This window comes from Halichoerus grypus, chromosome 5 (genome assembly GCF_964656455.1).
Source record: "Halichoerus grypus chromosome 5, mHalGry1.hap1.1, whole genome shotgun sequence".
Taxonomy (NCBI): domain Eukaryota; kingdom Metazoa; phylum Chordata; class Mammalia; order Carnivora; family Phocidae; genus Halichoerus; species Halichoerus grypus.
The window spans coordinates 141,277,481-141,304,237 of record NC_135716.1 but is presented as its reverse complement, the minus strand read 5'-3'; the positions used below and the strand labels follow the sequence as shown (position 1 = coordinate 141,304,237).

The 26,757-nt window shown below is 35.6% G+C and overlaps 1 protein-coding gene across 3 annotated transcripts in view; it reads right to left on the bottom strand.

Annotated features, from left to right (window-relative positions):
* Positions 1-26,757, bottom strand: part of OMA1 (OMA1 zinc metallopeptidase) — a 79,568-nt gene that overhangs the window by 1,142 nt on the left and 51,669 nt on the right. For all 3 annotated transcript variants that reach the window (XM_078073080.1, XM_036091813.2, XM_078073079.1), the window contains one exon: positions 17,222-17,371. In XM_078073080.1, coding sequence (XP_077929206.1) covers positions 17,222-17,371 — 150 coding nt within the window. The remainder of the gene's footprint in view (positions 1-17,221; positions 17,372-26,757) is intronic.

Below are 26,757 nucleotides of genomic sequence, written 5' to 3'. Positions count from 1 at the left end.
TGTGTGCGCACAGGGTGTGCCAGTGATAAGGGGAACCTTAGCTTTCATCCTCTGCAGGGGAAAGAAGTTGGTAATGCCTAAAATTGAAAAGTTAGGAAGTAGCAATAGAAGTATGTTTGTTATGTAGACACACTGGGAAATACCAAAAGAATCATTTAAGAAAGCTGAAGATGGTTACCCTTAAAAAACTGAGGGCAGGGTAGGGGGACTGCTGCTTTAAATAAGTAGACTTGGAGACCCAGGTGATTCTTTAAAGTGGCTTACATAAATGACTTTAAGACACAAAAACTAAAATAGAAAATTTTTAAGGAAAAAACATTTTATATCTAAGGAGGGGTTAAAAGAAAGATACTTAGGGGAGGGACCTAGTTTAATTTTTTATTTCTTCCCTTGACATGCATCACTATAAAAAAGTTAGAAGTAAGTAAAAAGCAGGGAAGGAGACAGTCAGTCTTTGTGGGGATAGTAAAATTTTGGAAAGATTAGCCCAGCGAGGTCTCACTGATAAAATAATGATGGCGGTGGGAGGGGTTGCTGCTTGGAGGGGGGCCCAGGGAGGAGGGAAGGAGGCGGGGAGAGCTGAAGGACATGAAGGAAGAGGTCACATGGATACCTGGAAGAAGAGCATTCCAAGAAGCACCAGCAGGGAGTGAAAGGACCTGAGATGGAAGCACGCCTGGACTGTTCTGGAACAGTGAGGAAGCTAGTGCAGCTGGAGCCAGGCGGGGGAAGGGCAGGAGCAGATTATGGAGGATCTCATGTGCCACGGTAAGGATTTTAGGTTTTACCATGAGTGGGCCTACCCCTGATATTTGTGGGGTCCATGGCAAGAATGTAATTGGAGGATCAGATACCAAGTGTTTAAATATCTAAAAGCGGTTAAGTCAAGCTAATAAACTACTATAAAAAATATGTTCTATTCCCGTACCTTGAGGAATACACATTTAAATGACCCTGAAGGCTGGGTCCAAAATTAGAATTCTTGAATTCTGCCATGTGTAAGGTTGCAGGGAGCCTGCCCACCTCCTGCCACTGACCTGCTGTCCACTCCCTTCTCCTCCCATCCCTGGCTTAGCGGGCACTGTGAGGGGCCTTGTGTGCATGTATCCAAGGGAAGAGATCCACACAGGCCCCAGAAGCAGGTTCAAAGGTGTTTGGGCAAGGAATTCCATTATCCCAAATACCCAGAGTGCACTGGTAGGGGCACAGGTTCTTAGGAATATTCCTTCAAGTTCCACAAGAGAGGAAGGCATGCAGCCAGAGGCAAACCAGAAAAAGGTCTTCTAAATGGATGAGGCCATGGAAGGAGATTGGATCTAGGAACACTTCTGATTCTGAAGGAGGTTATGAGTTACCAAAATAACTAACAAGGAAAAAGCATTAAAGTGAAATTCTGTGGTGATAGGGCCTCATTTGATTTTCTTTGTATCTCACAATCATCCATTGAGCATTAAAAAAAATTTCATTAAAGTAAACTGAAAAATCAAGAAAATGTTTCACAACTATAGCACTGAAGTAAACAGAAAGTCAGAGCCTCAGCTAAATGGCACCCTGCTGTCCGAACCCAGCTACCTTTGAGAGCGGAAGCTGCTATCAAGCTTTACACTGAGACAGCCAGCACAGACTGAGACTGCCCTGGCAAAATGGGGACACACAGGCTACTCTTGCTCTAGCTCCTGTACAGCCACGGTGATGTCCTTGTCCAAGGAGAAGCTGCTATGTGAGGCCTACTGTATCACATGCCTACGACGTTCACTGGGGTCAGTAAAGGGGCGAGTGTGGAGTCCAGCACGTAACAGCGGGTACAACTGAGTGCAGCAAAGAGAAATGCAAAGCAGCAAACAAAGGGAAAAGCAGAATGCCATCGAATCTTCTATATTCAGCAAAAGCTCTTCTCTCTCCCCTAAGTTCTTTTTCAGTATTTTTACATTCAGTCAATATTTATAGAACACCACACTGAGTGAGGTGCTAGGCACACATCAGTCTGAATAAATAGTCATGATCCCTGCCCTCACACAATTTACTCTGCATTTCCCCATTATGGGGCATTTGAATTGTTTCCATCGTTTTTATTTTATTTGGCTTTAATAAATTACCCTACAGGGGAGCCTGGGTGAATCAGTCTGTTAAACGTCTGCCTGCGGCTCAGGTCATGATCTCAGGGTCCTGGGATCAAGCCCCATGTCAGCTCCCTGCTCAATGGAAGCCTGCTTCTCCCTCTCCCTCTGCCCCTCCCACCACTCCTCCTCTCTCCCTCTCAAATAAATTCTTTTTTTTTTTAAAGATTTTATTTTATTTATTTGACAGAGAGAGACAAAGCGAGAGAGGGAACACAAGCAGGGGTAGTGGGAGAGGGAGAAGCAGGCCTCCCGTGGAGCAGGGGGCCCGATGCGGGGCTTGATCCCAGGACGCCGGGATCACAACCTGAGCCGAAGGCAGACGCTTAACGACTGAGCCACCCAGGCGCCCTCAAATAAATTCTTTAAAAAATTTTTTTAAATTACCCTATGAAAATCTTTGCTTAAAGAAAAAATGTTATAACTTCCATTTGGATTTACTTGAAGTACACCCCCCAAAATAGAATGACCTGAACAGAGTATAATTTTAGTTTATATAGAACCAGACTGCTTTCTATCAGAAAGGCTTTACCAGCTTATAATGTCTTCAGCATATAGGCCTACCTAAGTTATTCATAATCAGTATAACATAAGATTTAATGATTTTTATCTAGATAACCATATCATTTCAAACCTCAGAATCCTTAAGAATCATCAGCTACAGTTTACAGATTGAGCAAATTGAACCCCAGAAAGGTTGTGACTGGCAGGGAACAAAAAATTGCTTGGCAAACACTTACTGCAGCTTTATTCACAACTGCCAAAACTTGGAGCAACCAAATGTCCTTCAGTAGGTGAATGGATAAATAATCTGTGTTATATCTAGACAGTGGAATATTATTGAGTGCTAAGAAGAAATGATCTATCAAGCTATGAAAACACATGAAGGAAACTTAAATGCATATTTTTAAGCAAAAAAAAAAATCTATCTAGAAAGACTATATAGCATATGATTCCTACTATAAACATAACATTTTGGAAAAGGCAAACTATGGAGATACCAAAAAGATCCATGGTTGTCGGGGCTAAGCAGGGAGAGAGGGACCAATAGGCAGAGTATTTTTAGGGCAATGAAACTACTCTGTGTGACACGGTAATGGTGAATACAAGTCATTATATTTGTCAAAACCCACAGAATATACACCAAGAGTGAAGCCTAATATAAACTAGGGACTTTGGGTCATAAAGATGGGTCAGTGTAGGTTCATCTTTTGTAATAAATGCACCATTCTGGTGCAGGACTTTGACAGTGGGGGAAACTGAGCAGAGGCAAGGGGTATATATTTCTCCTGTACCCTCCATGAAATTTTGCTGTGAACCTAAATTGCTCTTAAAAATAGTCTAATTAAAAAAAAAAAATTAAGGGGGCATAGAAGCAAAAAGGCTTAGAAAAAAAGGGATTAGAACCCACTTCTGTTGTTTTTGTTTTTGATGCTTTTACATTACAATGCTTTTGTACTTTTTTTTGCACCACATTTTGTTTCTTAAGTAAATCTTTTACTTAAAAAAATGTCCTCTCGAGATGTCTAAGCTATGCTTCATTGCTAGAAAAACTATATATTCTTCATAAAGTTTTTCTCTTAATATTTTTACATGTGATGTTTCTCTCCAACTATCTGTCAAAACAAAATTCTAGGGACGCCTGGGTGGCTCAGTCATTAAGCGTCTGCCTTCGGCTCAGGTCATGATCTCCATGATCCCAGGGTCCTGGGATGGAGTCCAGCATCAGGCTCCTTGCTCAGCAGGGAGCCTGCTTCTCCCTCTGCCTGCCGCTCCTCCCTGCTTGTGCTCGCTCTCTCTCTCTCTCTGACAAATAAATAAATATCTAAAAAAAATAAAATAGTCAATTTCTTTAAAAAAAAATCTATTACAGACCATACACATTTCTATCAAATCTTCGTCTATTCTGCATAGTAAGATTTTATCACATACGTTGGTAAATTTTTATTTTTTACTTTCCTTTCCACATTTATTTTATTACATTTCAGGGTGTCAACATCTTTTATTTTTATAAATTCAAATCTATCTTATTAAATGCACTTATTAGTGTATTATGCTAAGTGAAATAAGTCAACCAGAGAAAGACAATTATCATAAGGTTTCACTCATATGTGGAATATAAGATATAGGGCAGAGGATCAAAGGGGAAGGGAGGGAAAACTGAATGGGAAGACATCAGAGAGGGAGACAAACCATGAGAGACTCTTGACTCCAGGAAACAAACTGAGGGTTGCTGGAGGGGATGTGGGTGGGCGGATGGGGTAAATGGGTGATGGGCATTAAGGAGGGCATTTGATGTGATGAGCACTGGGTATTATACACAACTAATGAATCATTGAACACTACACCAAAAACTAATGATGTACTACATGTTGGTTATTGAATTTAAATTAAAAAAAGATGCTAACAAATGATACTTTTTAACCAGGTGAAAAAAAAATAAACGAACTTATTAAATATCTCCTTAAAAGTGAGCAACATTTTCCCACTATACAACTAAAATATGCCTTTCCATTGCCTTTATTTTGTTTTCTGCATTTAACTTTATGCACTACACATAACAGGTACTTAATAAATGCATGCTGAATTTTAAAGAAACACCTATAGAACACAAGCTATGAATAAATCATTATGATAAATGTCATAGGGAAAACACTGAGTTGAGAGAATAGGAGAAAGCAAGAATGTACTGTAATAGCAAAAACATACAGTTCCCAAGAGAGAATCCCAAGGAAGACCGGAGTTAAATATGGAATTGGCCAGCCTACAGATTCCTACTAGAAGTGAAAGAAACGAACATATACTGTTCACTTTCTATGTGCCTTCAACTGTGCCAGGTATTTTATTTATGTTATCTCTATTGGTGTTATGGTAGGAAGCAGTTCTGAAATTTTTAACCCAATATTATTTTACTTCTTTTGCCTATTATGACCTATCATGCAATCATGTAACGAATATTCATGAAGCATCTCAGAAACTGTCACAGGCACTAGGGAGACAGCAGTGAACAAGGGCCTTACATTCTGCAAGGAGGAGACAGACAATAAACAAGTAGTAAACAAGATCAATTTAGTTAAGTACATGAAGAAACAAAACCGTGAACTTTGTTAGAGAACGACTGCACAGAAGAAGGGCTATTTGAGACTGGGGGAATCAAGGAAAGCCTCCAAAGGGAGATGGTGTTTGGGTAACAAGAGCTGAAGGAAGAATATTTCAGGCAGAGAAGTCAGCAACTAGAGGAGCAGTGAGAAGGAAACAAGCTCAGTGTGAAATAACTGGACTCAAGGAAAACCTGGGGAGGAGGGACATGTGAAAAAGTTGGAGAAGGAAGCAGTGGCCAAATTACCTGACTTAAAGACAGCGGGAGTTTGGATTTTTATCCTGAATTCGAGAGATGCCACTAAAAGGTTTTACACAGGGAAACGACATTTAAAAGATCATTCTGGCTACTGTACTGCAAACAAGCTGTTGTTAGGGGATGAGGTGAAAAACAATAGGAAGATTAAAATATGAGATGACTGTAGTTAATCCAGGTGAGGGATGACGGTGGTGGAGAAGGGGCAGTAGACAAGATCTTCTTGTGGGTAGGATATAGAGAAGGAATCAAAAATGAGTCTTGAGTTCCTTCCTCTGTGTTAACAGCACTGCCTTTATTACGCTACCCATGTATCTGAGGATAATTTACTTGTTCCGAGTAAATAATTATTGTTACCTAGTACTGTACTGTTTGCTGGTTAATGACCCCAGTCTATAAATTCTTTTAAAAGTGGTATTTTTATCAATTTGTCAAAACAAAATGTTCACAAAATGAATCAGATAATTAACAATGTCCCTTTCTATATTTTGAAGCTACAGTTAATTATTCACTGAATAACTGTTCTTTAAACTTCCGAAAAATTCTCCAAAGTAAATCCCCATCAGGGCTAGGTGCTCTTTTCTTTGCTAATTTGTTATGACTCTGGGTTTATGATACAGTTGTTTTTATTTATTTGATTTAATTATACCTTACCTCTTCAAAAAGTAATTTGAGGAGGTACATTCTAGTTACAATTTCTACTTCTAGCTGTATCCACTTTGGCAGTTCTCTCTCTCTCTCTCTCACACACACACACACACACACACACACACACACACACACACACACACACACACACACAGGCATGCATACACTTTAATTACTTCTGATTTTGACCTGAGCCATTAATTAACATCATCTACCTAAAAATAATATTCTCTCTCTCTCTCACACACACACACACACACACACACACACAGGCATGCATACACTTTAATTACTTCTGATTTTGACCTGAGCCATTAATTAACATCATCTACCTAAAAATAATATTCTCTCAAGTATTTTGGTTTTCCTGCATGTTAATTATTACAGCTCTTCTCCTGACCCTATTTACCTTTTACTCTTTGTCTAAATAAATGACTTGATAATTTTCACTTTGACAAAATTTCTGAAAAAAACCAACTATTATAATTTTATTTCTGCTTAATTTTATTTTCCCTGTCTGGAGCACACTATGTGTATCAATTTTGTTTCTCTTTTTCTGTCTAATATAGACATTTAAATTGGTAAAGTTCTTTTTTTACATATAGGTTTGACAGCAATCCATGAAAATACAACTACAACCATTACAAATTTTTTTTATTCTAAGGCAGCTCTTATTGTTATGGATTTCTTGTCTTATACATACAAGAATTTTATTTTAATTTTCATGTGGCTGCCCATATTTTAATTTTTGTTATATTAATTTTAATATATTATGTTCTGATAATTTGAACCATAACATTTTTATATTAAGTATACATATTTTTGTTCAAGTTAATGACCAATATTTTTCTGAAAGATGTATGTACATTTGGAAAAAAAATACATCTCTTTCTCAGCATTTAGTTTTTTGTCAGTTGAATCTTATTTATCGTACTTTCAACTCAATTCTTTATTAGTTCCTTACTTTATCTGTGGTTTTCTAAGAATAGCAGGGTGCAAGCTAGAATCACAATCATATATAAACAGAATAAACTACAAATTCTATCTAATTCTTGATCATCTGGATTCTGGAAGGAGAACTCCAGCTACTAAGTACTTTACTGATATATTGTTCTATGTGTTCCATGTGTTAAGGGATCTTCTATCTTCAAAGAAAGAAAAGTGGGTTTGGCTAGATAGCATACCAAAGTGTATTACTTCCACTGGTTTTTTTTGTTTGTTTGTTTTATTTCTTTTACCCTAAACTCTTACACTTCTCCAAAATCTAAAAGGTAAGATCTAAAGTCATTCTTACTCATATGCATCTTTATATTTTCTCTTTACACTTGGCAGCTTATAAAATCCTATCTCTGCAATGAAGATTAAACACTTGGCAAATTTAAATATCTAGGCATTGTCATTTCAGGGCATCTCAGGCATGATGCTCTGGGGTTCTAAAAACCCATCTTGAGAAATGTTATCTAAATCAAACGTGTTACAGAAACCACAGTCAAAGAAATTAAGACATAAATGAAGGTACTGGTGTTTTCTACTGTTCTATGTAGCTTGATTTCATGTTTTTTCAGTGTTCTTCCATTTTTCAGACTTTTTTTTAGCTTTGGGTGTTTTAATTTGGCTGTGCTATGTTCCTTTATCTCCAGCATCAATGAGTCTTTGCTCTGGGGCATCAATTCTGTTCTTCACAGCCTCCACTGAAAGTTTTACAGCTTGTCTGCTGTATTCACAAGTTTAGCAATTTTCTGGAACGGATGTATCTTACATTTGTAAAGTCATTCTTTCTTCTGTCACTTTCAATGTAGTTAAATCAGCCTTCTCATGCCAGCTTCAGGGGGCACCTAGGCTGTCCTCTCCAATGTAGGAAAGCTTTTAAATTATACCTGAGATTTGTTTTTTTTAGATTTTTTTACTCTTTGAAGCTTATCTTACTGGAAGAAAATGGGCATTTCAGAGGCTTTTTGTTGTTGTTATTGTTAGATTTAGTTTGGATGAAGGTCTTTGTGGTGTTATTAGTTAAGGACACTCATACACAAAATGTCTATTAAATACAATTACCTATGATCATCTTTCCTTTCAACTCTTATTAAAATCTTTCTGATTTTTTTAAAAATCTCTCCCATCTACCTCTTACATCTACTCTTGCATAGGAGAAAAATGTGGCTGCAACATCTTTTCTTCCATTAGATTTAATTTGGCTGGTCTGAGTTCCTTCTTCACTGTTCTATATAGATTCCTCCTGAAGACGCACACACAGGTTAGCCTTTTGAGACAGAGGACAATGATAGTTCCCCTCAATCAAAGAAACTTCTCGGGTTGTTGAAAAACTGGATATTTATGGAGTGCTAAATCATTACCCTACAACCACTTGCTGGCCAGACGAGGGAAAACCATATCGACAAAGGAAGGGGCAGGCCATCACCACCCAAACCCCTGATCAAATGTGGCATCACTAAATGTGAGCAGCCAGATCAAGAGAATCCTGATGTAAAACAATATGAAGCATAGCTGCACTGCCTATAAAATATTCTTGCCAAAATTTAACTTCTGTTTACAGGTATACAGAGAAACAAGTGTTAAAAAAAAAAAAAAAAAGAGAGAGAGAGACCACAGGCCCAAAATAGACTCAAATGTGGTAAGCCCCACATCAGCAAACCAAGACTTAACAGCTAACCTAACTGCAGTTTCAACCTCTTCCAAAATGGAATCTTAAACCAGTAAATCTGGAATTTCCCAGTCAGCATTTAGTGAGGTAATCTGCCAGATAGACCCCTTCCATCCCACAAAGAAAGATGAGGTAACTCCTCTTTCCTTGTCCCTGCCCCTTACTGCTTACAAAAGTCTCTCATTTTATTGAATTTTTTGGAGCTCCTTTCTATTGCTAGAAGGATGCTGCCCAATTCACAAATTGCTGAATAAAACCAATTTGGTCTTCAAATTTACTCAGTTGAATTTTGTTTTTTAACACAAATTAGATGATATCACAAAAAAGCAATCACATAAATCTAGAATGTGAGGCTAGATTTATTCAACAAGTCAACAGCATATTTAAAAACAAACAAAAACAAAGGGAGGGGGCACTGTTCTGAAGTCAAAGAGACAAGGGACAAAATAATCAAATGCAAAACATGAATTTGATGGATCAGGATTTGAATAAACCAACAGTAAAACTATATTTTGAGACAGAAAAATCTGCATATGGACAGGATATTTATTTTTAATAAGGAATTACTATAAATTTTCTTAGGAATAATAGTATAACTGCGGATGAAAATGGTACTACTTTCTAAAATACATATTGGAGTAACTGGGGAGAAAGCCCTCATGTCTAGCATTTACATTAAAATTCTAATGGGAAAAAATAAGAGGAGATTCAAATGAAGCAAGTTACAGAACGGTTGATACTAATGAATGTGAGCGGAAAATGAGGATTCATTAAATTATTCAAATTATTCTCTATCTTTACATGTGTTTTTAAGATTTATAATAAAAAAATTCTTTTAAAGATATTTTTCCTATCCTCCATTTTCCTGTCATTTCTGCATTTCTGTGACTTCATTCTTGATTTTATATCTATACCTTTAGTTCAAAATAATTCATGAAAGGTTTAAATGTTTTTCCTTGAAGGGGTACAGAAAAAGTCTCCCTAAAACGTGCCATTTTGGCACATAGACTATTTTGAGTTGAAAGCAATAAACCCCAGTGGGTTCAAGAGAAGATTTTGCTCCTCTCTTAACTACCTAGAAGAATATAAATTGGGGGGTCTTTCCCAGAATAAGAGTTATTACCAGAAATAAATTTTATCTCAGTGACCCATCTGTATGAAAGAGCAAACATCTCATTACCAAATATCTGCTCTTCTTCTTACTGCCCTGGTGAATTGCTCTCCTCCCCTTTGAAGCCCCAGGGCCTTATCCCATTCCTTAGTGCAGAATGGCATATATACTTCATTTTACCTGTCTTTGAATCTCTCATGTATGTGGTGTTCCCATATGTACAAAATTAAATTTGTTTTTCTCCTGTTAATCTATCTCATGTCAATTTAATTTAGACCAGCCAGAAGAACCTTTGAAGGGTAGATAAAAATGTTTTCTTCCCAACACCCTGAAAAAATGAAACCAATCCCTTTATACCCCACTTGAAGCTCTCTCCCTTAATTTCTATAGGCAAGCATACACTTCAAAAAAAAAAAAAAAAAAAGCCTAGGATTTTAACTAACCTCAATCAAAAACTCACTGGAAACAAATTTAACAGGAATGAATGAGAACAGTAGTTTGTTACTTTAAGAGAAAGAAAAGAAATACAATAAGGATAATGGCTATGTGGCTACTTACAAATAACAAAACAAAAACTTCTATTTATATATTAGCCTTACAGGATGATTTTAGTGTCTTTACTTGAAAGGCAAATGGATGACAATAGAAAATAAAAACAGAAGAAACTGTGAAAGACTTTGAAATGGGCAAAAAAGAACACTGGATATCCTATCAAGTGCATCCTTGAGTGTCACCTCTGCCTTTCAAGGCCTTAGAGCTGTTTTACAACTCCATAATCTGTAGAAAACTAATAACAATGCAAATAATACAAGTCTGCAGAAATGTAAGCGAACTGTCTCGTGGAATGCAAATTGATCATTGCCTCATGAATAGATCAGTTTTCCATCTGTCTGTAAAGTCGGTTCAGCATTCCTGATTGTCTATATACCTATGGTTCTGAAATTCTCCCGTGAGCTAGCTGTAACATATTACTGGCTCTCTCAGGAATAGTAAGTTAAAGAAAATCTCAGATATTGTTCATCTTATATTTGTGTAAGTCACAATTTTACCTTTAAAAATGTTTTCCCCTCAGTCTCATAAAAATGTTTTCCCTCTAATTCATTTCATTTCCTTTCATAATAAACTGCAATGGAAATTAGAATCTGACTAGTTTTTGAAGTGGTCTAAAAAAGTTAATTATTTAAGTAACTAAAAATTTTAATAAATACAAAAAATTTAAAAATTAAGTCCACCTTGACACATGTCAATTTTCCTCTAGAATGATAAATAAGAAAAAGTTTTCAAATAAATTTTATAATCAACCACTCCTGACACAAGAGAATAATAAATTATGAAATGGCTGTATTTATTCCCAATAACAACCAAAGTATTTATGAAACTGCTGGTACACATCAGGATTCTTCTAGGCACTTCCTATCAAGTAAAATAGCAATTACTTATTCATAAAAAATAAAACCACAGTAATTAGGTTTAAAAAAAGAAAAAAAAAACAAGAGAAAAAAATTAATGGCCAGAGAAGCTTCATAATTAGATTAAAAGCTTCCTTTGAAAGTAGAAACCAAGTCATTTCAAGAGAAAAAAAATCAACTCCATTTTTTAACACATTTTTCTAAAAATATCATACTTTTCTTTCCCCCTAAAAGCAATTTTTTCTAATGGCCCATTCACTTCAGCCTCAAGTAGATACACATCACATGCACCATAATATTTTTTTAAGGTTTTAGACAATGTTACTGTCAGGCTTCCTGGCTTTATATGATTCAGAGGCCAATTCAATTACAGTAGCTGCTATGATATTTGCCTTTTCCTCAACACTCTCCATGTCAGACAAAATGAAATTCTGTAAGGTGAACAGTGTACGTTTGTGTACACTGGCCAACAACGACATTTCACTTCAATGTTAAACACTCATATTTTCTACTCATGGGATGTATAATATTAATGATTTATGCATTTACTTCGTCGAATTATAAATGCATAAGAATGATTTACAAGATCTCAACCCCCAGATTCCTGAAAGTTTAAAGAATTCAAGATAAAATGAGATTAAAATGAATGCATTTATAGCCTGCCAGTATCTATAAAAACTGAATGCAGTAAATTTGAACACCAAGATTTAAAAAACAGTTTACAAATAAGGCTGACGTTGAAAGTCCTAAGAGTCATTAAAAAATAAATCCTATTCAAAATTATTATAATAACATAACCCTAAACAACAGTAAGGCCAAATGAAATGTTTTTCCTATACATTCTATCATTCCCCAACTCCTTCCGCCAACCAAGAAAAGGATGGCAGAGAGTGAGTCAGTGAGAGAAACAGAAAATAAAAAATTCAGTCTAAATGCTTCCGGTTGTAAAATAAATCTTTCAAGTAAATTTCTATCCTGGGTTATCATACCATTTCCTTTATTCACATCTATTCATCCATATTTTATAACAATCTTTACAGAAAGAAAGTTAAATAAGGGCTCTCTTTCAAGGACAACTTATGTTATACATAAATTTAAAATCTGAACAGTGTTAAGTATAATCTTAAAACTGTCATAAAATTAAACATCAACAGGTTGATTTAACATCTGTTCTTCAATTTTTCACCCAAGTTGTTATGGTAACCAAAATGCGTGGAATATTTGTTTCCTAAATTTAACTGATTACTTCAAGTAAATAAAATTATAGCATACCATCTCTTATTAACTACAAATATTATTAATACTATAACCCTGTATTTATCATTTTTAAATGCTGGTAGATTACAGGATTATATTTAACTAGGTATTTATGCATGCTTTATCTCAGAATACACATTAAAAAATAGCAAAGGTGTAGTTTTTTCTAACTTGGGGGCATTTTCTTGATTTTAAAAGCAAAACAAAACAAGGAACTAGTCTATTTTCTGAACAACATACTATATTAAAATACTTCAAAATTATATTTTAGTGCTTTGTAGAGGAGCTATAGATCACATTCTCTCCAAACATAAGTCAATCCTGTTACTCCTCTAGTGCTCTGCTCCAACTTTCCACTGGTGTCCCACCTGTGACCAAAAGCCAAAGTCCTTACACTGGCTTCAAAACCCGCACTCTCCACTTTCCGTTGCTTACCCCATCCAGCCACATTGGTCTCCTTGCTATCCCTCAAATACACCAGGCTCACTCTGACCTCAAGGCTTGGTACTTACTATTTCTTCTGCCTGGAAGGGTGTTCGCCTAGGAAGTCACATGGCTCATTCTTTCATTTATTTCATTCTTCCTTCAAATACCATCTTCTCAGTGAAACCTTCTCTGACTAACCCCATTTCAAACAGCTGTTCCAGGACCTTGACCACCTCTGCTCACACATTACCTACCCACTATGGAGTGGACTGTTCCCCCCTACCCCAGATTCTTATGTTGAAGCCTTAACCTCCAATGTGATGACAGTATTTGAAGATGGGGAGATGAGGTAATTTAGGTTTAGAAGAGGTTATGAGGGTGGAGCCCTCATGAAGGAATTAACATGCCCTTATAAGAAAAGGCTAAGTCAAGTGTAGTATCTGTTATCAGTTTGATAAGAAAAGGAAGAGACACCAACACACTCACTCTCTCCACCAGGTGAGGACACAATGTTTTAGAAGACAGCCATCTGCAAGCCAGAAAGACCTCACCAGAAACTGAATCTGCCAGAAAAGTACTGGACTTCTAGCCTTCAGAATTATGAAAAAATTAATTGCTATTGCTTAAGCCAGAACCTTGACCTTGGACTTCTACCCTTCAGAACTGTGAAAAAATAAATTTCTGTTGCTTAAGCCACCCAGTCTCTGGTATTTTGCTATGGCAGCCCCAGCTGACTAATACATTGTTCTTCCTTTATTTTCTTCATTAACACTCATTACTGACTAGTATACAATATATCAGTGATCTATTCTATACATTACTAATTAATGCTATTTATTGTCTGTCTCCCTTTACTGCATAAGCTTCATGAGGACAGGGATTTTTGTGTAATTTGTTCACAACACTTGTAACACCTATGGTCTGGCATAACACATGATCAATAAATATTTGTTGAATGTACCAGGTATAGATTTAAAATATCTTAAATCTTGATATGCTATGGTAGGAAATAATACATTTCTTTGATGATATTCAGGGAATCCAGTAAGAAATAAAAAATACACAATCTTCAATAAGTTAATTTTTTTAAAAAAATCAAAATTATCAAGATTTATCATAGAACCAAAGAATCTTACTTTCCTGATTTTCTTGATCTTTTCTCCTCCTATAAATCTGATTTACTACAGGCTCAATCTTCTTCCTACCAATTAAATATGTAAACTACTTTATACTGTTAACCTCTGTCCAGGATCTTTTTCTCTGTTTACTTCCTAAGTGAACTCATCTACTCTGCTTCAACTATCACCTTTTTCAGGTGACTCTGAAATCCTCATCTCTTGCCTAGATTTCTCTGTGTTCTGGTGCTGTATTCCCAATTACCTCTGAGATGTACATCAATTCAAGCATACTGTCAGGAGCTTTAGGTAGAATATAACACTGTATTCACGTAAATGAAGGGAAAAAAAAACCTTAAATAAAATTTAACTACAACAACAACAAAAGTAGTCCTTAGTAGTAGTCTACAGACTCAGATAATTCTATATATTGCCTGAGGAATCACTTTGTTTCATTATAGAAATTAGAATGGTAGGGAATTCCAATCCCCCTCATGCTTATCACTACTTGACATTCTAATTAACAGTATACTCTTGCACTATCAGCTTCACTTCAACCACTGAATTATTCCCAATATTGTAGTAGAGTTTTATTGCTTTCAAATTGAATTTAATCACTTGGGGGTAAAATGTAAGAAATTATATGAGGTTTTCAAATTAAGTTTCTGAACTAGGATAGTTTATTTTTAGAAGAAAAAAAAAAATCTCCCAGTGTTTTTCATCATTGGTTCCCAAATAACATATTTGTTTCTCCAACCACTTTTCCTCATACTCACTAATCAATTCATTATTATTTTAAAGACTTCTCTACAGCACATTTTTTACAGAATACAGGACAAGCTTCAGACGAAAGGTGGCTAGAATTCATTATCCAGCTTAAGCAAGCCATATATTTTTAGAATTTCACTGAGCAAAAATGCAAAGAAAGGAAATTCTAAAAGAAAACCATGTGGTTATTAGGAATTAAGAGATAGGCTAAACTTGCCAGGGCAGTAGAAGGGCCCTGGGTCGTAGGTATCACTGAGAAGACTCTCAGAGCCAGTGAGCTTCAGTACACATCAATTACTAACACAATATAATCCCAGTCCTATGTTGCCCTTTTAAGATGAATTATTACTATATATTATATCAAGTAAATTTCACTGTTATTTCTTTCTCAAATATTTTTTTCTTCGAATTAGGAGTATAAATGAAATATATTTAGGAAAGGTCTTAAGAACCCATGTCTGGCTATTCCCAATGCTCATGAAAGGTACAAAGTATGCCCAAGCTGTGGACAAATTCTGTTATCATCCCTTTCAAAATATATCCAAAATCTGACCACTTCTCTCACTCTCTTCTGTCTCCATAATGTCTTACCAGGACTTTTGCAAGAGCCCCCTAAATAGTCTCCCTGATTCCACCCTTGCCCCACTACAGTCCACTCTCCACACAGGAGCCCCAGTGATCACTATAAAGCACATGAGTCAGGTCAATTCACTCCTCTGCTGCTCACACCAGACCTGAGTGATGAGGGAACTAGCTTCCCTCATCACTTGAAATAAAAGACCTTACAGTGGTTTAGAAGACCCTTCATGGTCTGGTCCCCCTACATCTCAACCATTCTCCCCTCCTCCCTTACTCCATTCCACCTCCATGTCTTCCTGGCTATTCCCTGGACACATCAAACATACTCTCACTTTAGGTCCTGTGCACTGGCTACTTCCTCAGCCTAAAAGACTCCCTCCATATATTCACAGGATTTGCTCCAGGGCTTTTCCAGATTCTATTCAGTGAGGCTCTCCTTGACACATGAACACAGACTAGTAAACCTTCTCTGCTGCCCAGCCCTCTCTACTACCTTTAACGTGCTTTATATTTCCCCCTCATGCTTATCACTACTTGACATACTACATGTATGTTTGTTTGTTTATTATTTGAATTATCTAATTAAAATGTTAGCTCCAAAAAAGCAAAGACTGTTTTGTTTTGTCCTTGCTCATTCCCCGGCAACAGAACACAGAACAGTAGATTAGAAATGAGTATCAACAAATACTGATCACATAAACAAATGAATGAATCTTGCGATTGTTTCTCATTCCAAACTAGATGCTGGCTATTATTACTTCAAATTGCATACCACAACATTTTTACTTTTCTTGTAAGTCATATTCCCTGTTGTATTAAGAATCAATCTGTACTTATCTTAGCATGAAAGTATCAAGAACCATGTCTTATTTCTCTTTGTACCCCTGTACTTACTAGCATCATTTCTTTCTTATAACAGGAACCCAATATATCTTAAGCTGAATTTGAAATCATACTGAAAGATAACTTTTATAATACACCTGGATCCCTTTTTATCCTTTAGCAAACAGACCAATACCAATTCTTAAATTCCTAAAGAATAGTCTGCTTTTATAACTAATCAGCAAATTTAGTTCAAGTGAAATAGAAGAGAGATGTAGCCTGGCTTAGACATGCCTGACATCCATCCTGTACCAATGTGATAACTACAGAAAACATCTTGAATGAAGTCAAAAGATTTTCAAAAGATAGTAAAAACTACTTGAGAGAAAGCTGCTTCAACTTGATCCACTGAATTCTACCAAAAAAGAAAGAATGCCACACAGCACATGCTTTATAAACAAATAAATAACCAAAAAGCAAACTAATACAAAGAGATTTTTTTTCTAAGAAAACAAATTCCAGCATCACTATCGAAATTAGTAATTAATTGACCCCAAAATTTTGCACAGTTCATTAACTGGTATTTTTAACAAGCTTTTTAACAAAGCTTAAATCACCAAGAAAAGACTAAATTATGATCAGTATGTATGAAAAATACTTTGAGTTTTAGACTTTTGCCAAATCAGTTAAAATTAAAAGGTATGATTCTAAAAAGGTTAAACTTTCACCATCAAGAAAAGTCAACTAAACAGCAATTTATTCCCCAAGACTTGTGGACAAGCAGGATTTTTACTTTTCAGTCAAATCCTTTAAAAACCGAGAATCCATAATTACAGTGATCAAAATATTTGATAGGCTAGACTAGAACTCTCTTTTTCTAAGCACAAGAAGCAACTACATTAAAAATAAATGATACAGTAAAAACAATGTCTTGCCTTATACAGTGTTAGCTCACCTGAGGTATGAGTCTATCCAAGTGCTCAGCTCGATTTCCATGAGAAGGGTGTGTGGATAACCATTCTGGCAACTTGGGATGGCCTTGGAGGCTATCTGCAAATTCCATCTGCTGCCAAAATACTGAACTGGCTCTGACATCCACACAAGCCTAAAACCAGAATTAATTAAAAAAAAAAAAATGAGCTTAGTTAATGAGAACATTTTTTTAAAATTTAAATCATTATGTTTTAAAACTATTTTCTATCATTATTTGCAAATGACATATCTGATAAAAGGCTAGTATCCAAAATGTAAAAAGAACTTATAAAACTCAACATCCAAAAAACAATCCAATTAAAAATGGGCAGAAGACATGAACAGAGATTTATTTCTTCAAAGAATACATACAGACAGCCAACATACACAAGAAAAGATGCTCATCATCACATTATCAGGGAAATGCAAATCAAACCTACAATGAGATACCACCTCACACCTGTCAGAATGGCTAAAATCAAAAACACAAGAAACATCATGTACTGACGAGGATGTGGAGAAAAAGGAACCCTCGTGCACCACTGGTGGGAATGCAAAGTGGTGCAGCCACTGTGGAAAACTGTATGGAGGTTCCTCAGAGTTAAAAATAGAACTACCCTACAATCCTGCGCACTACTGGGTATTTACCCAAAAAATACAAGAACACTAATTCAAAGGGATATATGCATCCCTATGTTTATAGCAGCATTATTTATAATAGCCAAGATATGGAAGCAGCCCAAGTGTCCATTGATCAATGAATGGATAAAGAAGATGTGGTTTAATACACACACAATGGATTATTACTGAGCCATCAAAAAGAACAAAATCTTGCCATTTGCAGTGGCATGGATGGAGCTAGACAGCATAATGCTAAGCGAAATAAGTCAGAGAAAGACACCATAGGATTTCATTCATGTGCAATTTAAGAAACAAAACAAGGAAAGGGAAAAAAATAAGAGAAAGACAAACCAAGAAACAGACTCTTAACTATAGAGAACAAACTAATGATTACCAGAGGTGAGGAGGGTGGGAGGAAGGGTGAAATAGGTGATGGGGTAAGGAGTCCACTTATCATGATGAGCACTGAGTGTTGTATGGAACTGCTGAATCACTAAATTGTACACCTGAAACCAGTAGAACTCTGTATGTTAACTAGAATAAAAATAAAAACAAAAAAAAAGCAAATGAAAAAGCAATAAGAAACAAAAAATAAAAGTGATTGCAATGAAAAAAATATTTTCTTGCATTTTAATAAAAGTAGAATGTGCTCATTGCTTTAAAAAAAACTCATACAATATGGTATTAGAGAAGCCCAAAACTCTCCCTATACAGCACTCAAAGATAATCCCACTCCCAAAGATAACCCATTATTTTCAGTATGACAGGTAATAAGAACACGTATTGAGGACAAAAATCTTCCACGCAAATTAATATTTTGTTTTCATAAAAATATGGATTTAAAATCTCATTATTAAACTGTACTACAGAAATTTTATTCTTAATCTATATCACTAGAATAATTATAAGACTTCAAATAAACTTAAATTATATTTTTGTTACATTTTTAATGTTCGTATCAATTTATCTACTTTTCCTCAGTGTGTGTGCTAAAGAACATATTTAAGTCACTCAAAATACCTTATAAAAGTATATCTTCTTTTAACAAATAGGATACATACATCTTGTATACGTGTGTATAATTCCATTAGACAGTCATACACATATACTTATCTACACAAAGAATATTTCTGGAAGGCAATTGAAGAAACTGTTAATAGTAGTAGCTACCCTAAGAGTATAAGTGGGATGTTTGATGATGGAGAAGGAGGACTTTTATTTCTGAATTATATAAACTATATTATTTTTATAATATAACTACTTCTAAATCCTATATAGGGTGATTAAGTAAATATTATTATAAGCATGTTCAATTTTTTTTTTTTTAAAGATTTTATTTATTTATTTGACAGAGAGAGACACAGCGAGAGAGGGGAACACAAGCAGGGGGAGTGGGAGAGGGAGAAGCAGGCTTCCCGCCGAGCAGGGAGCCCGATGCGGGGCTCGATCCCAGGACTCTGGGATCACGACCTGAGCCGAAGGCAGACGCTTAACGACTGAGCCACCCAGGCGCCCTAAGCATGTTCAATTTATTGACATTTCTAATTTTTTCTATGAGAAGTGATTGGATAAAGTGATTATATTTCCCAACTAGTTTACTTTTGAGTAAGACAATTAAGAAAAAACTTACACCGTACTGACTAAAATGTGCTATCAAAGAGCCTTAATGTGCTTTCAGCCTTAAAACTGAGATTGTGACACACAAAAAGGCAAATACACAATATCATGCTGACCTAGTCAACATCCATGCCACTCTTTAACACACACCATTAAAATATTTTCAAATGCTGGAAAATGAGAAGAAAAAATAATTTAAAATCCAAGTAAATTTTATTCAATGTTTAAAATAATACAATTATTTTTACTGTGGTAAAATACACATAACATAAAATTTGCCATCTTAACCATCTTTAAGTGTACAGTTCACTGGTATTAAATACATTCACATTGCTGTGCAGCCACTACCACCAACCATCCCCATAGCTCATTTCGTAAAACTGAAACTCTATACCTATTAAACAATTAATTCCCCATTCTCCTCTCACCCCTGTCCTGGGTGACCACCATCACAAATTCTGTCTTTATGATTCTAACTACTCTAAGTACCTCATACAAGTGAAATCATACAGTATTTGTCTTCTTGTGACTGGTTTACTTCACTTAGCATAACATCCTCAAGGTTCATCCAGTATTATAGCATATTGCAGAATTTCCTTCCTTTTTAAGACTGAACAAAATCCCGTATGTCTCACATTTTGCTTATCCATTCATTGGTCAATGGACACTTGGGTTGCTTTCACATTTTAGCTACTGTGAATATGGTGCTATGAACATGGGTATACAAATACCTTTCTGAGGCCCTGCTTTCAATTCTTTGAGGAATATATCCAGAAAGGGAGCTGCTGGGACATACGGTAACTGAATTTTTTTTTTTTTTTTCTGTGAAACTACCATACCATTTTCACAATGGCTTACCATTTACATTCCCACCAACAATGCACAAGAGTTCCAATTTCTTCACGTTTTCACCAACATTTGTTAATTTGTTATTTTGATAGTAGCCATCCTAATGAGTATGAGGTATTATCTCATTATAGCTTTGATTTGCATTATCTAATAAATCAGTGATGTTGAGCATCTTTTTGTGTGCTTAGTGGCATTGAGATATCTCCTTTGGAGAAATGTCTACTCAAGTCCTTTGTCCATTTTACAATCAGATCTTTTGTGTTGTTAGGCTTTAAAAGTCCTCTGTAGGGGCGCCTGGGTGGCTCAGTCATTAAGCGTCTGCCTTCGGCTCAGGTCATGATCCCAGGGTCCCAGGATCGAGCCCCACATCAGGGTCCCTGCTCCGCAGGAAGCTGCTTCTCCCTCTCCCACTCCCCCTGCTTGGGTTCCCTCTCTTGCTGTGTCTCTGTCAAATAAATAAATAAAATCTTAAAAAAATAATAAAAAATAAATAAAAGTCCTCTGTATTCTGGATATTGATTCCTTATCAGATATATGACTTGCAAATATTTTCTCCCATTCTGAGGGTTGTCTTTTTACTGTGGATGGTGTCTTTTGATGCAAAAACTTTTTTTTTTATTTTCATGAAGTCCAATTTGCCTAATTTTTTCTTTTGTTACCTGTATCTTTGGTGTCATATCCAAGATATCATGACCAAATCCAATGTTGTAAAGCTTTGGTCCTATATATTTTTTCTAAGAGTCTTATTGTTTCAGGTCTTACACTTAGGTTCCTGATCCATTCTGAATTATTTTTTTGTATACGTATTATGTAAGGGTCCAATTTCATTCTTTTTCTGAATATCCAGTTTTCCAGCATCATTTGTTGAAAAGACTGTCCTTTGCCCAGTTTCCATCCTTGACAAAAATTATTTGACCATATACGTGAGGATTCATTTCTGGGCTCTCTATTCTATATCTTTTTATTATGTTAATCACCATACATTACATCATTAGTTTTTGATGTAGTGTTCCATGATTCATTGTGCATAACAACCAGTGCTCCATGCAGTATGTGCCCCCTCTGTAATACCCATCACCAGGCTAACCCATCCCCTCACCCCCCTTCCCCTCTAGAACCCTCAGTTTGTTTCTCAGAGTCCATAGTCTCTCATGGTTCGTCTCCCCCTCCGATTATCCACCCTTCATTTTTCCCTTCCCACTATCTTTTTTTTTTTTTCTTTTAACATATAATGTATTATTTGTTTCAGAGGTACAGGTCTGTGATTCATCAATCTTACACAATTCACAGAGCTCACCATAGCACATACCCTCCCCAATGTCTATCACCCAGCCACCCCATCCCTCCCACCCCCCACCACTCCAGCAACCCTCAGTTTGTTTCCTGAGATTAAAAATTCCTCATATCAGTGAGATCATATGATACATGTCTTTCTCTGATTGACTTATTTCGCTTAGCATAATACCCTCTACTTCCATCCACATCGTTGCAAATGGCAAGATTTAGTTTTTTTGATGGCTGCATAATACTCCATTGTGTATTTATACCACATCTTCTTTATCCATTCATCTGTTGATGGACATCTTGGCTCTTTCCATAGTTCGGCTATTGTGGACATTGCTGCTATAAACACTGTGGTGCACGTACCCCTTCGGATCACTACATTTGTATCTCTGGGGTAAATACCCAGTAGTGCAATTGCTGGGTCGTACGGTAGCTCTATTTTCAACTTTTTGAGGAACCTCCATACTGTTTTCCAGAGTGGCTGCACCAGCTCACATTCCCACCAACAGTGTAGGAAGGTTTCCCTTTCTCTGCATCCTCGCCAACATCTGTCGTTTCCTGACTTGTTAACAAGTCAAGTCTATGTGTCTTTTATGCCAATACCACAGTTTTGATTACTGTAGCTGTGTAGCAAGTTTTGAAATCTGAAGTGTGAGTCCTCCAGTTTTATTCTTTTTCAAGACTGTTTTGGCTACTCTGGTCCTTTAAGACTGCATATGAATTTTAGGTTTAGTTTTTCTATTTCTACCAAAAAAAACAAACAAAAAAAGTCACCAGGATTTTGATAGGGATTGTATGTAATCTATAGATCACTTTGGGTACTACTGACATTTTTAAAATATTAAGTTTTCCAGTCAGTGAACATAGGATCTTTCTATTTCTTTATGTCTTGTTTCAGCAATGAATTTTTAGTTATCACTGTGTAAGTCTTTCACCTCCTTGGTTAATTTCTAAATCTTTTATTCTTGCTGAGGTTATTATAAATGGAATTGTTTTTATAATTTCCTTTCCAATGTTCATTGTTTGTGTATAGAAATGAATTTTTGAGTGTTGACACTGTATCCTGATACTTCACTGAATTAATTTATTAAGTTCAAACAGCCATTTTTCAAGTCTTTAGAGTTTCCTACATTTAAGATCGTATCATCTGCAAACAAAGATAATTTTACTTCTACCTCTCCAATGTGGATAACTATTACTTCTTTTTCTTTTTTTTTTTTTTTTTTTTTAAAGATTTTATTTATTTATTTGAGAGAGAGAGAACGAGAGACAGAGAGCATGAGAGGGAGGAGGGTCAGAGGGAGAAGCAGACTCCCTGCCGAGCAGGGAGCCCGATGCGGGACTCGATCCCGGGACTCCAGGATCATGACCTGAGCCGAAGGCAGTCGCTTAACCAACTGAGCCACCCAGGCGCCCCTATTACTTCTTTTTCTTGCTCTGACTACAAACTTCCAGTACTATGCTGAACAGAAGTGAAAGTGGGAATCCTTGCCTTGTCCCTGAACTTACAGAAAAAGCTTTCAGTCTTTTACCACTGAGTATGATGTTTGTTGTGGGTTTTTCATATATGGCTTTTATTATGTCGATGTAGCTTCCTTCCATTCCTATTTTATTTTAATCATGAAAGGGTGTTAAATATTCTCAAAAAAATTTTTTACATCAATTGAAATGATCATGTGGGGTTTTTTTCCCCCTTCCTTTTGTTAGGTGTGGCATATTACATTGATAAAGTTTTATATGCTGAACCATTCTTTCATTCCAGGAATAAATCTCCCTTGGTTATGGTGCATATCCTTTTAAAATGCTACTGAACTCTGTTTGCTAGTATTTTGTTGGGGATTTCTGCATCTATGTTTTTAAGGGATATTGGTCTATAGTTTGCTTGGAGTGTCTTTGTCTTTCTATCAGGGTTATGCTGACTTCAAAGAATGAGTTAGAAAATACTCTTCTGGGAAAGTTTGAGAATTGATATTAATTCATCTTTACATGGTTGGTAGAATCTACCAGGGATGCTGTCAGCCTTTATTCTTAGTTAGATATTGATTACTGATTCAATCTCGTTACTAGTTATAGGTCTATTCAAATTTTCCATTTCTTCATGATTTAGTACTGGTTAAGGTTTTGTGTTTCTAGGAATTTGTCCATTTCATCTAGATTGTCCAATGTTTGGCATGCAATTGTTCACAGCACTTTCTTATAATCCTTTTATTCCTATAGAATCATTAGTAATCTCCGCACTTTCATTTCTGATTTCAGTAATTTGAGTCTTCTTTACTTCTTAGTTCAGCTAGCTCTAGTTTTGGCAATTTTGTTGATCTTTTAAAAGAACAAATTTTGATTTTAATGGTTCTCCTCTAATTGTTTATCTAGTCTCTATTTCATTTATCTCTGCTCTAATCTTTACTATTTCCTTCATTTTACTAGTTTTGGGTGTAGTAATTTTTGTAATCCATTAATTTGTAAGTTAGGCTGTTCATCTGAAATCTTTGTTTTTTAATATAAGTATTTATAGTTATAAATTTCATACTCAGCACTGCTTTCACTGCATCTCATAACTTTCTGTATGTTGTTTTTGTTTTCATCCATTTCTAGTTTTTATTAAATTCCTTGTAATTTCTTCTTTAATCCATTGGCTATTTAAAGTATACCGTTTTGGGGTGCCTGGCTGGCTTAGTCAGAAGAGCATGAGACTCTCGGGGCTATAGGTTTGAGCCCCACATTAGGTGTAGAGATTATTTAAAAAAAATAAAAATCTTAAAAAAATAAAAAATAAAGTATACTGTTTAATTTCCACTATTTTGTGAACTTTCCAGTTTTACTTCTGTTATTTATTTCTAACTTCATCCCACTGTGGTCAGAGAATATACACTGAATGATATACACCTTAATATATGAGAATTTGTGGCCTAACATATGGTCTATCTTGGAAAATGTCCCATATGCCCTTGAGAAGAATGTGTACATTCTGTTGTTTTGGAATAGAGAATTCTGTAATATTCTCTTAGATCTATTGGTTTACTGCAGTCCTTTATTTCTTTATCTCCTATCTGGTTGTTCTATCCATTATTCTGGGTAAAGCTACTGAAGTCTCCAACTATTATTACAGAACTATCTATTTCTTCCTTCAGTCCTGTCAGTTTTTGCTTCATATATTTTGATAGTATGCAATTAGGTACATAAATCTTTATAAATGTTATGTCTTCTTGTTGTTTGAAACCTTCATTACTATATAATGCCATTTTTTGTCTCTTGTAATCTTTCTTAATAAAGGTCTATTTTGTGTGATATTAGTATAGCCATTCCTACTCTCTATTGGTTACTATTTGCATGGAATATCTTTTTTCATCCTACCACTCTCAACCTGCTTATGTCCTTGGGTCACAAATTAGTCTACTATAGACAGCATATAGTTGGGTCATGTATTTTTATCCATTCTAGCAATCTCTGTCTTTTGATTGTAAAGTTAATCCACTTATATTTAAAGTGATTAATGATATAGAGGGACTTACTTCTATGACTATGCTAATTGTTTTCTATATGCCCTCTACCTTTTTTGCCCTCATTTCCTACATTACTGTCTTGTTTAGTTGATTTTTTGTAGTGAAATGTTTAAATTCTTTTCTCATTTCCTTGTGTGCATATTCTATAGCTATTTTCTCTGTAATTACTATGGGGATTACATTTAAAAACCTAAGTTTATACCAGTTCAACTTCAGTAACATATAAAAACTCTGCTCCTTCACAGCTCTGTCCTCATTCTCTTCAGTCTCTAATGTAACAAAATTACATCTTGATACACTGTATAACCAAAAAATAATAATAAAAAAATAATTCTTCTAAATGCATTAGTCTCCTAAATTACACAGAAAACAAGATTTGGAGATACACACTAACCTTACAGTAATACTAGCTTTTATACTAAATAGTTGTTGTTTTTTTCTTTAAATATATTTCTTAAATTGTGCAGAAACAAAAAAGTATAGTTACAAACAACTGTTACAATAATACTAGCTTTTGAAATTGTCCATATATTTACCTTTACTACGATCTTTATTTCTCCATAAAGCTTTGAGTTACCATCTCGTATCCATTCATTTCACCTGTGGGACTCCCTTGAGCATCTTTTGCAGAGCAGTTCTGGTGGTCATGAACTCCCTCAACTTTTGTTTAACTGAGAATGTCTTCATTTCTTCCTCACTTTTGAAAAAGTTTTGCTGGACATAGGATTCTTGGTGACAGTTTTACTATTTTATAGCACTCTCGATATAACAAACACTGTCTTCTGGACCACAACATTTCTGATGAGAAATCTGCTGATAATCTTAGTGCAGATCCCTTGAATGTGATGATTCACTTCTCTCTTGCTACTTCCAGGATTTGCTCTATGTCTTTGGCTTTTTAAAGTTTGATTATAACATATTTCAGTGTGGGTCTCCCTGGTTCATCTTTCTTGAAGTTCACTGAGCTCCTTGGACATTTATATTTATGTATTTCCACAAATTTGGGAAGTTTTCAGCCATTATTTCTTGAAATATTCTCTCTGCCCCTTTCTCTCTTCTCCTTCTGGGACTCCCACGTTGCATATGTTGGTCCTCTTGATCACGTCCCCCAGGTCTCTTAAATCCATCTTTTTTTTCTGTTCCTCAACTTTGGTAATTTCCATTGTCCTAAGTTCAGGTTCACTGATTCTTTCTTCTGCCTGTGAAATCTCCCTTTGAATCTGTCTAGATTTTTGTTGTATTTTTCAGCTCCAAAATTTCTTGTTAGTTTTTGGGGGGGGTTTCTATCGCTATACTGATATTTTCATTTTGTTCATAATCACTTTCTTGACTTACACTTTCCCTAACTTCTTTAAGCATCTTTAAGACAGTTCTTTTAAAGTCATTGTCTAGTATGTCTGCCATTAGATATTCTTAAGGAACAGTTTCTGCTAATTTTTTTCCTATGAATATGCCACACTTTCCAGTTTCTTACGTGCCTGTCCTTTTTAGTGAACAATGGGCATCTGAATCTAGTAATGTAACTCTGGATATCAGATTCTACCCCTTCTACAGAGTTTGCTTTTTTTGTTACTGTTTTGTTATTGGTTTTTTGTTTTTTTTGTTTTTTTACTATTGCTTTCTCTGTACCTAGGGTTAGCCTGAGACA